Consider the following 12,147-nt stretch of genomic DNA (forward strand, 5'->3'; position numbering starts at 1 on the left):
CACTTTCTTAGGAATTTGAAGTGAAGCGTTTCAAATAATCAGTTTTATTTCTCAATATCATTCACATAGCAGAAAACAACTCTATGTTTGGAACAAGTGTCATATGGCTAGCTACAGTAAGTTACATGTATTAAGGTCTGTATTTTTTAAAAATTGACAAGTACTAGGATAATGCATAAAGTAAGCATTAGATTTTATGTGTAGGTCCTGTAGCCTAGCTAGGTCCTGTGTTAAGGACAACACAAGCAACATCGTGAGATTAATTGCCAGGTAAGACATGACCTGATAAAACATAATCACTGTAAATGACTGGCAATATATATATATATGAGAACAAAAATGAATGAGTGTGCTGAGAATGAATAACAACTGCAGTTCCAAGAATGACCGTTAGAGGGCAGCTCCAAATCGTTCCCTCTCAGAGCGGCTTTGGTTGCCTCGCCCCCTGACGTCATAGACACATGTCTGAGAGTCACGCGGGAAAACTGCCACAGCAGAATGGATCCAGCGGAGGTAGAGTTTCTCGCAGAGAAGGAGATGGTAAAAATCATCCCGAATTTCAGTCTCGACAAAATCTATTTGATCGGGGTGAGTAAATATGACAGCTAGAGTATGTTTTTAATCAGTAATGTGATTATTGTAAGTCTCTGTGTGCCATTATGCGTTTTGTTTGTTTGCATTCATAACATAACAAACTAATTAGGTATTTAATCCTACATGTATGATTAAAATATGATTATTTTTGTTCAAATCTGATTTTCTTATCTGGCCCTGGGTTGTTATTGTTTAGCTCATATTAAATACTAAACATGATACTCTCTGACGCAGTTGACACATTGAATTAACTTACAGCAAGCAAAAACACATCTTATGAGGAAACGGAGGAAGTAGTACGTTTCCCCAAAACATCAGTCAATACTAATAAATAGATTAATCCAAATAATTAATTGAAACAAAAAACTTTGCCCACAGCCCGACCCAGGCTTTTTTGTTACATGTCTTAGTGCAGGGGTGCCCAACCCTGCTCCTGGCGATCGACTGTCCTGCAAAGTTCAGCTCCAACCCTAATCAAACACACCTGAAGCAACTAATTAAGGTCTTCAGGCTCACTCAAAAATTAAAGGCAGGTGAGTTTGATTAGGGCTGAAGCTAAACAATGCAGGACAGTCGATCGCCAGGAGCAGGGTTGGGCTCCCCTGTCTTAGTGTATTGAACATTATTACAATATTCTAATTAAGTCACATTCATTGATCACTGCATCAGATACATGACTTGATGTCTATAAACAAACTTTTAGGGAGATCTGGGTCCGTTTAACCCGGGTCTGCCAGTGGAAGTCCCTGTGTGGTTGGCCCTCAATCTTAAACAAAGACAGAAATGCAGGATAGTTCCTCCAGAGTGGATGGACACTGGTGAGTTTAATCACATATCTGTGCTGGGATACCATCTTTCCTGAAAATATCTCTAAACACAGATGATCTTTTTGTTTCCAGACAAACTAGAGGAGATCCGTGAACAGGAGAGAAAACTAGACACTTTTACTCCTATTCCGAGTCTGTATTACATGGAGCTAACCAAATTGTTACTCAACCAGTAAGTACCAGATCATATTCAGCATGTTCAGATAAAAGACCTCATGCAATCAAAATCATAGTTTTGTGGCTTTTTAACTATGTGTTTTTGATTGTTTGATGTCATCATTTTTAGGGAATGCTTTAAATGTGTAAAAAGAGAAAACTGGCTAAAAATATGAACAGAAACCACAACAGCAATTTTGCTTAAATAGGTGTCAAATGTGGTTTTATTTGGCTAATATGTAAACTAAAGACTATTCATAAGAAAAAAACTACTAGCTCTTTTATGTGTCCGTCTTAAGCTAACCATTTCAATAGAAACTGCATAAACGGAAAGAAAATTGTACTCAATCAAACATGATAGACGTTTAAAATGTTGTATTCTTTATTCTTTCAAAATGTAGAAGATCTATTAATGTCAGCATAAATTATTGGTGCTTCAACATACGATCAGCATTACATCAGGATTCCCACGGGTCCTTGAAAGTTTGTGAATCTGAGGCCCCATTTACACTAGTGCGTTTTCATTTTAAAACGGCGTTTTAGAATGAAAACGATCCTTGTCTACAGTGGCGTATCTGCTGCGTTTCAGAAACGATCTCCGTTTACGCTACACAACCTAAAACGCATGTCAACTGACCATTCATGCAGGTACAGCCATAGATATGAATAGATTCTGTAAATAGCAGTGTCAAGGTCCATAAAAGGTATGAAAGTCAAGGATCAACCTTTCTCGATTAATTAAAAATAATCGTCATGATATTGGCCGGCTCGTTATTTATCCTGAAACGTGTTTTTAATTTGGCATTTGTGTAATCTTGCATTGCTAACAAGTCTTCACTAGCATTCATCCTTGTGGTTGCCAGATGTGAAGACCTTTAAGCCCCAAAACAGAGCTTTTCTCCTTTAAGGATACACTTTTTGCCCAGTGTTTTATTTAATTTGTGCAATCTGGCAACCCTATGCACGCTCACTGATGGCGGAACAAGCGCTGATGATGATATGAAAACATATCAGATCTCTCCACAGCAATATTCTGCTTACATGAAAGTGTCATATAGACAATGTGTGTTTTTTCACAAGCCATTTGTACGGTTTGTGTTACCAAATGTGCCATGATCAAACTTTCACTGAGTTTCAGTTATGGATCTATTGTGTTTGAGGATTAAATGCGCTTTTCCTACGTGACAATACAATGGGGAAAAATGTACAAAAATTGGAATTGTTGGAATTTATATTAAGAGTTTCTAAAGTTTTTACCAATTTTCGTGTTGAAAATGGCATGGCAATGTTAGTTTTCAGTGTGTATTAATGATCTTTGAGCAAATTTACTGTGCGATCTGAGTGGCTTTTTTCCATTTGGGAACAAATTTTCACTTAGAAAATGTAATGTGAATACAGATGACAAAACACTAACCAAAACAATGAGTTTTGTATTATCATAGCTGGTTAAATGAAGTCAGTGTATAGTCAGCGGAGGTTGGCTAAAGGACACATGAAATGTTATTGCATTTCCCTGCTGAAAAAAAACACACAAAAAAACGCTAAAACCAGCCTAAGCTGGTTGACTGATTTTAGTTGGTCATCCAGCCCGGTCTTTGCTAGGGTTGGGTACCGAAGACCAGTGGCACCAATATGGCACCGGTACCTATGTAACCGGTATGTACCGAACCGAATAAAAACGTAGATTTTGGTGCCTCATTTCGTGCCTCTTAAATGCCTGAGTGATCGATTGAAATATTTGTCCTGGTTCTCCGAAATGTACGCAAGAAGCATGGCCATCGCTAGGCTTTTTTAGTGGGGCTATAGCTCCATAAACTGCACACAACTTTGTGATCGCCTCAGAGTCAGTCCCCTTAAATTTCATATGAAAACGGCGGCAGACAGGTCTCCTCCCCGTCTTTCAGGCGGAGCAGCGCGAGCGGACTCAAACAGAAACAGAGGACACAAGGTGTGTTAATCGATAGATTATTAGAGTATCTGTGCAGTTCTTTGGCATAAATACAGTTTACAATAGGTCACGAGGGAGCAATCGGTTTCCCATCTATTGTAAAGTTTTCGCTCCGTTCACCGCTTATCACACCACAGCTGTTTCCTCCAGTGAAACTCTAGTCCTTAACACATATGAACGCATACTTTAATTATAGTTATTTAAATATACTTAATTTAATTATACTTACTTTATACATACACTACTGTGCAAAAGTCTTAGACACGTTAGTATTTTCACACCAAAGAATGGTGTTCGGACAGTTATTTATATCTTTTGCTGCAGTGTGTCTGTTTGTTGTAGAGACATTTAGTTTGTCTCAGTTCCATTTGTTTCTTCATGTAATCACAGACAGATTCAATGATGGGGGAGCACCGGCTGTTGTCAGACTGCTTGTGCATTCAAAAATCTCACTAGATTATTATTACAATTAATGGCAAAATTAATGTTTGGAAATGTAAACTGATATTTCCTACTGACACACTACAGAAAAAGATAAAAAATAACTGGCTTAAAACCCTTTTTTGGGGTGAAAATACTAATGTGCCTAAGAGTTTTGCACAGTACTATACTTTCCAAATGACATTGTTGCTACTGTATAAAGAATGACCATACAGTCATCCACAGAACTGATTAAAGACAGTGACAGACAGCACTCATTTAAAATAAATATCAGAGTGATTGACAGAGATACAGTAGAAACATTATGTGTGGTTTTGTATTAAATAATAACCCAGATCGTGAAAGACATTTATTAGCCTTAGAGTAAGGGAAACAACACTTGGGAAATGAGAGCATCCAAGGAGCGTGTGAATGCTATGGATTTATTTTAAATATTTTAAATGTTCTTTAATGTTATCCATAGTTTTTTTGTGGCTCCTTTTTTTTTTTTTTTTTGAAATATCGGTTCAGGCACCGTTTATGCACCGGTACCGTTTTAAAAGTATCGATATGGCACCGGTATCATAAAAAACCCAATCGATACCCAACCCTAGTCTTTGCTGGTCAGAAGGCTGGTTTTAGAGGGGCTTTGACCACATCCTTAGCTGGTCAGGCTGGGAGACCAGCTGGAACAACCAGCTAAAACCAGCTTGACCAAGCTGGGAGACCAGCTTAAACCAGCTAAGTTTAGGCAGGTTTTAGCAAGGTTTTTTTCTCAGCAGGATGGAATAATCGTTTTTAATAATCGTGATTATAATTTTAATCAAAATAATCGTGATTATCAGTTTAACCATTATCGTGCAGCCCTAGGATGTACCGAATATTCTTCAGTTTTATGCAAAACAGAAATACAACAAATAGAATATCAGATCTCTGTCATGGCCAAGCTTTTTTGCATAGTTGTGTTTGAGACATGAAAACTGTCTCAATGTATCTTTTAAGATAACACGATGTAACCTCGCTCTCACTTGAAATTAGGGCTGTGCGATTTGGGGAAAATATCTAATTGCGATTTTTATTTTTTTTTTTTTATTTTTTTGTCATATTGCGATTGCAATATGATTTGCGATTTTAATTTTGCAAAGTCAGGCTTCAGCTTAATATTGTCAATATTATTTATTGGGGTATTGTTACCGTGCTGAAAAAAAAAACAATAGAAACCATAACAGAAATTATTATGGTTTCCATTAAAACAATTACAAAATTCCTTTTTGTAGTGTGTTTTGGCATTATTCCAATAGAACTATTGTTCTATTGTTTCCCATCTGACAGATTACATCCCACAAATAGAATCTTTCAAATATCAGTAGATCACATTATAGTTTACATTAAAGCTAATATAATTCCCATTATAACCCTTAAATCCATAACATTTTCTATTGTTTTGGTAGGGGTTCTGTTGTTGTTGTTTTTTTAGCAGGAAATATTATAATGGTATTACTAATTTTACAGACTTAATTATTGAATTTCACAGGAAAGATTAGTTTATTTTGTGTAAATGAACTGTATTACTTTATTCAATAAAGTTTAAACTTTAGTCAATAAAGTTTACTTTAGTTACATAGGTTACATAGGCTGATTTATTAAATAGTTTTAAGTATTTGGGATTTTAAGAAAATGTGCTGAATGTTTCATTTCATCCAAGTGAAATTAGCTAAGCAGTTACACTGAATTTACACTCATTTTAAATGCGGAGCCAGGCGCGAGTTGCCACAGGATGCGCGCGTGCCTCAAGCCTTGTCCATATTGCCAGATGCGCTCGTGGAGACGTGTGGTGCAGAGCCGCACGAGAGTATAACCGAGCATTACGAGACAGACTGCTTGTGTGCAGCGAGTTTAAACGCTCCTCTGTGAGATGCGGCAGAGAGGAGCCAGTATGAGAAGCATTCAGAGACATGGGCTGTGTGTGCGGTCTTCTGAATTGGGAATAGCGAACATGCATTATGAACTTCTTTCAAATTAGAATCTGTTGGGGAGATAAAATGTGCAATATAATGTTCATGTACTAATAAAAACATTTAAGAATGTATCTTTTATTCTCCAGTACTGAAAGCAGAACCGATAAAGGAGCTCTTGATATGTGTTGTGACACAGCTCTTTCAAATTAACGTTACCTTTTTTGTTTGGCGTCTGTCAATTCAAAGCCGAAGTAATCACATATTACATAAGTTTTTCTTTAGTATTAATTTGCCTACCTATCGATCTGACCATGTAGACGCCATAATCACACACACATGCACGCGCACTCTCTACAATTTTTTTTAAATTTTTTTTATTTAATGGTGGGCGTTTACGCAGTTGGTTAGAGCAGAGCTGATTGGGGAGAATTCACTCACTCTATTGGTTAGTAAGGCTGCCACTCAAGGCTGTCAGTTATGCATATGCGCTGGAACAGAGTAATATCGCGTCCACATCGCAGGCTTTGCGATTAGCAAAATCGCATAGTCTCTAATCGCGATTACGATTCGATTACGATGAATCGCACAGCCCTACTTGAAATGTGTCCCCACATCAAGTTGAAATTTATTTATGAAATTTATGCTGAAAAGTAAAATGTATCATAATTTACACAAAAATATAAAGCAGATTTTTTTTTCCATATTGATCATAATAAGAACTGTTATTAATGATTGAGCACCAATAATCATAACAGAGCAGCAAATCAGCATATTACAATGATTTCTGAAGGATCATGTGACACTGAAGACTGGAGTAATGATGCTGAAAATTCATCTTTGATCACAGCAATCAATTACAGTTTAAGAGATATTCACATCGCAAGCATTTATTATAAATTTAAATAATATTTCTCAATATTACTATTACTGCAGCCTTAATGAGCAGAATAATATATATATATATATATATATATATATATATATATATATATATATATATATATATATATATATATATATATATATGGGTCATGTATGGCATTAAACATTTTTTTAAAATGGCATTAAAAAGCATTAAATTAGATCTAATGATACCTGCAGAAACCGTTTTAATAAAATCCATGCAAAAGTTAATACCAGATCATTTTATAATACAGTATAAGATGTAATGAATATTCTTCAGTTTTATGCAAAACAGAAATACGACAATTAGAATATCAGATCTCTGTCTATTTGGCCAAGAATAAATACAAAAAAAAAAGTAAAAAAAAAAAGTTTTTTTGTATAGTTGTGTTTGACGCATGAAAACTGTAACAATGTATCTTACTTACAAGGTAACACAATGTAACCTTGCTCTTACTTGAAATGTGTTCCCGCATTAAGTCTTTGAATTTGAGGGGATTGGACCTGGAAAGTCCTTAAATTTTAAGTTAACCAAAGTGTGGGAACCGTTACATACGATACAACATTTTGAATCGAATATATGTTCTTTGAAAGCATGGTGAAACATTCCAACAATACACAAAGCTAACTGGCAAATAACAAACGTTCGTATTTTTTGTGAATCTTCATGATAATGCCATTGAAACTAACTATATGATTCATGCACACTAATGCATCTGCTTTGAAATATTGAAATGGTGCTTTTTGTGTGTGTGTGTGTGTGTGTGTGCAGTTCTGCAGATAATATCCCCAAAGCCGATGAGATTCGAACCCTGGTGAAGGACATCTGGGACACGCGTGTGGCCAAACTAAGACTTTCTGCAGATAGTTTCATCAGCCAGCAGGAGGCTCACGCGCAGGTGAAATACAACTGCTAGTTAATGCGACCTGTTGACATGAGTGGATCAGAACCACATAAATAAACCACAGAACCAAAGAAAGTCTTATGGGTGTCTGATGGACTCAAGCTCTGAACGCAGCAGGCTTTCTATGGCTATGATAAATCTGAAAATATCAGAATTTAAAATGTATTTCTAGGCCATTTCAAAGTTGAATTTGAATTATTCGTCATATTAAAAAAAAAAACATTTTGGCTATGAGAAATTGCTATTTATAAGTGCAGTTTCTTTGATGGAGAGAAAAAGTATTTTTTCCTATAATCATAACAAGTCATGGAAAAATTTACGGAAAATGTCTTTGAAAGAAAAACGTAAATAAAGTATGCTGATTTGCACTAATTAAAATTGCTAGTTATTGCATTTTTATGCATTGCATTTTCAGAGCATACATTTTCAGGGGATGAAATTCAACAGTGAACAATATATTTAAGCTGTGAATAAATCAATTAAAAATAAATCATACCCAAAAATATGGAAAAAAAACTGAAACTGAAAATTGCCTGTTGAATATTATAGTATATTTTTAAACAGGCTGAATTCTGGAAGGTGAATATGAATTGTTGGATTTTTAATAATTAAATTGTGTAATTCTTTCAATTATTCACACCCAAAATATACAATGTTGCATTTCAGCTCCTAAAAATGAAAGGCCTGAAAAATCAATGCATTAAAATGGAATGCAGTGCATTTTCTTCTTGTTTTTCTTTTTTCCAAGGATATTTGTCATTATTTTACCTTTTATAGGTCTACTGAAATGTTGGATTTGGTGAAAAGGTGAAGGAAAAGGTGTCTTCACTTTTTCCGTGCCTTGGAATTAAACAGGCTTTTTCATTGTCACACTAATTGATCTTTACACTTATGAACATATACACAGACACAAGAAAGTCTTAATTATGACTTCAGGAGGTCTTAAATTTGTTGACGGAAAGACCAGAATTGCGATATGGCTTAATGTGACGATTAAACTTCAAAAGGCGATGATTTCATTAAAGGGATAGTTCAGACCAAAAATGAAAATTTGCTGTTTATTTACTCACTCTCGGGCAATCTAAGATTTGGTTGACTTTTTTTCTTCAGCGGAACAGTAAAGAAGATTTTTAGGGGAAACCGTTATCCTTGGCAATTCATACAATGCACGTCTATGGCTGCTGTTTTTTGAGTGTCAAAAAAACAAACAGATCAGACGAGACCAAATCAATACCCATGGCTCCTGAGGATACATTAAAGTGTTATGAAGTGAAACATTTGTTCTGTGTAAGAAAATGAACACAATTTCTGAGATTAACATACATTTTTACTTTATTTGCGATCGCTGTAATGACTCAGAGGAAGATTGTTCGCTGCATATTAGGCCTGTGCGTTCATAACCTGTCGTGTCTCTTCCAGTGATGAAATTACATTCCACTTCTGCGTACTGTTCCGCACTCAAAAAACCCAGAAAAACATGTCTACACACGAAGAAGCTCATAAACAGATGATTACGATAGTATATGATTTGTATGTGATTGTCATGAGATTAAGGGTATTTTAATAACAATAAAGGATTTTTACACAAGTAATACAAAACAGGTGCAGCGATTATCTACTTATAAAGGCTATAAATTACGCCTTTTATTTATTTTCAGTTCCACAGTTACAGAAACGGAGCTATAGACACAATAAATGCACATGAAACATACTGACGTCTTCAACATTCGGCCTAATAAAAATGAACGCTCAAGCGTGTTCACTTTGGTGAGAAACACACCTTTTAATTTTTTAAATGAATCTTTATGAACAAATAATGACTTAAACATAATATTCTCACTTACTGTAGTGAGATATTCGCCTCCTTTCATGCGGCATGTGAATCAATTATATTTTCCTGTTTAATATTTGCAGCACGAAAATAATAACGAATAAATATTTGAGTGCATGTTGAAAATAAAACAGAACAATTTAATACAAACAAGTGTCTCGTGAAATAAATCAAATTGATGTTTAAAAAATCGTCAGTAAGCCTATTGCTGTTTTTCGTGTTAAACGTGAAGAATGACAGGTGCCACATACTTTTTTTAAATTAATTTTTTGGCAGAGTATACAGGTGTAATATATTCAATTTTACTTCATGCAATATAACATGATTTCATTGTCGTAATTTTGACTTAATTCCTAAAATATTATGACACTAATCCTTTTTTTTTTTTTTTTTTAAGAAGGATAAACTGACAAAAATGCTCAACTCACGGTCTTGTGCTGGCTGCTTTGTAGGCTATTTAAAAAACAAACAAACTTGAATTTAACAAACAATGTGTTCCAATCATATTTCTGAATTAAATTAATAAAGAATCAAAACGAAATATGACTATTAAAAAATAAAACTAAACTATTATAATGGCTGCAACAACAGCTGTGTAATGAGGACAGTGACTCGGGCAGAGAAACCTGATTAGCCCCGGGCCGGGCCGTGTAAGGCTCTATATTAGTTCTCTCGTTTCAATTAAAAGCTCCCCCTCAGTTTGGTGAGCACATATAAGTACTACCTACTTTTTACATGGGAGGTAGCAAACTCTGACAGGGTAACAGAGGTCGACAGAACACCGGCCCGGAGCGTAAAGTGCAGTCTGAGTACAGGCCAGAGGGTGGTGCCGCCAATAACTGTAGAACTGTGGACATACTCATTTTTTTTTAATAAAAATATTATATATTATTGTTATAGATACAGACGTTAAATTAATGTTCACATAAGTGTCGTCATTCAGGCTGTTCACAATATGTTTTAGCGCGTACTGTGTTTTATGATATGTTTTAGCTAATTTTTTTAAGCCTAATATTCATGTCTGAATGAATCTGTTCTAGGCTCTTAATTAATCTGTAAACTTTTTAGCTATGAATGTTCAGGCTCATTTTCCTACATAGAAAATCCTAGGCTCCTACAGCCTTAGCAGTTGATAATCGACGGACTGTTATGTTAGGCTAATAAGTCCTGTCATTCGGTTATGTTATATTAATATGTTTCAGCAATCATACAACCATCAGTTGGCTTGGGTTAGGATAGACCTTTCTCTAATGAATTAAACAGTTCGTTATACAGATTGAAAGCCTGAATGGTCTCTCTCCCTCTCTCTTTTTATGGGTGTGTGTTTATGTGTGCGTGGGTGCATGCGCTGGGAGGGGGGCGATTATCAACTACTAATCGAATAATACCCAGTGATTATCGATTATTACTTTTGCTTGAAATACACATTCCTAACCAAGATGGGCATTTAGATGTAATTTGTGTGTGAATTTGTCCATTCAAACACATTACTTCATAGAGAGCTTAATATTTGCGCGAATTCTGAGACATGGGTTTGCATGCTTTGGATGAGCGCATGCACAAAGTCTGTGACTACGCGCGTGAGCGCACGTCCTCTGGATCGTGAATGTTTAAACTGGCAGAGCTTAAATGAGTTTAGGTTTAACACAGATATCAACGTGTGCTGTTCAGGACAGGTCTCAGCTGTGTGCCTGCGCTATCAGCACCCGGGTGATGACGGAATAAATGATTGCTCATATTCCAGCATTGAACGAGTAAATGGTTTGTCCAAGGTTTTTTTTTTTTCATCACTGTTGTGGTAATGTAGCCATTTTTTTGCTGCAGCAACCGGGGAGTAGTTGGGGGTTCGGTGCCTTGCTCAAGGGCACCTCAGTCATGGTATTGAAGGTGGGAGAGAGCGCTGTACATTCACTCCCCCCACCGACAATCCCTGCCGGTACAAGACTCGAACCAACAACCTTTCGGTTACGAGTCCGACTCTCTAACCATTAGGTCACGACTACCCCCTTCTGGAGTTAACCACGCAAAACAATTTTTTAACAAGGGTTAAAAGCAGGCTTAAAAAAGCCTAAATGCTGGGTGTAAATCCTTCAAATTTATTAATTCTCTTTAACTGGTGTGATTTAAGTCATATTGAGATGTCAGTTGTTTGATAAACTCTCTTTCTCTTTATCTCTTTAGCTGGATAATCTCACGCTGATGGAGATCAACACCACACGCTCATTTCTGCTGGACTCTCTGAACTACATGTATAAACTGCGCTCAAACCTGCAGCCGGGCAGAAGTCAGGACTACTGAGATGTTCTCAAATAATAGAGAAATTCTCTAGCAGATCGATCTGTTATTTTTCAGTCTTGTTGCAATATGTAGTAAAACGTAAACAGACTGAAGTTTGCTTTTATGTTCTGAAACAGATATTTGAAAATGTATTATTGATGACTGTATGGAATCATATCTGAACTTGTAACAACTGCTGTGTCTTGGCTTGTACACAGTAACAGACGCTACACTGTAGTTGGCCAGTCTAGTGAAAGAAAAAAAAAAAAGTTTTGACCATTTTTATTTGTATTGTCTAAATAAATTTGTACACTTGTTTTCACACACA

At 35.9% G+C, this 12,147-nt stretch overlaps 1 protein-coding gene across 1 annotated transcript; it reads left to right on the forward strand.

Moving 5' to 3' along the window:
- The first annotated feature begins 434 nt into the window (after nt 1-434).
- On the forward strand, nt 435-12,147 carry gins2 (GINS complex subunit 2). The gene is made up of 5 exons (XM_042774998.1): nt 435-588; nt 1,298-1,412; nt 1,494-1,593; nt 7,579-7,705; nt 11,724-12,147. Exons 1-5 carry the CDS (start codon nt 499-501, stop codon nt 11,838-11,840), a joined length of 549 nt encoding a protein of 182 aa, XP_042630932.1. The 5' UTR covers nt 435-498; the 3' UTR covers nt 11,841-12,147.

Source organism: Cyprinus carpio, chromosome A18 (assembly GCF_018340385.1).
Source record: "Cyprinus carpio isolate SPL01 chromosome A18, ASM1834038v1, whole genome shotgun sequence".
Lineage (NCBI taxonomy): Eukaryota > Metazoa > Chordata > Actinopteri > Cypriniformes > Cyprinidae > Cyprinus > Cyprinus carpio.

Bases quoted from the DNA above. Each gene is read 5' to 3' on its own strand.
- gins2 (XM_042774998.1), top strand. From the start codon at position 499: ATGGATCCAGCGGAGGTAGAGTTTCTCGCAGAGAAGGAGATGGTAAAA. The intron at 589-1,297 runs GTGAGTAAATAT...ACAAACTTTTAG, and splicing joins ACAAAATCTATTTGATCGGG to GGAGATCTGGGTCCGTTTAA. The intron at 1,594-7,578 runs GTAAGTACCAGA...GTGTGTGTGCAG, and splicing joins ACCAAATTGTTACTCAACCA to TTCTGCAGATAATATCCCCA.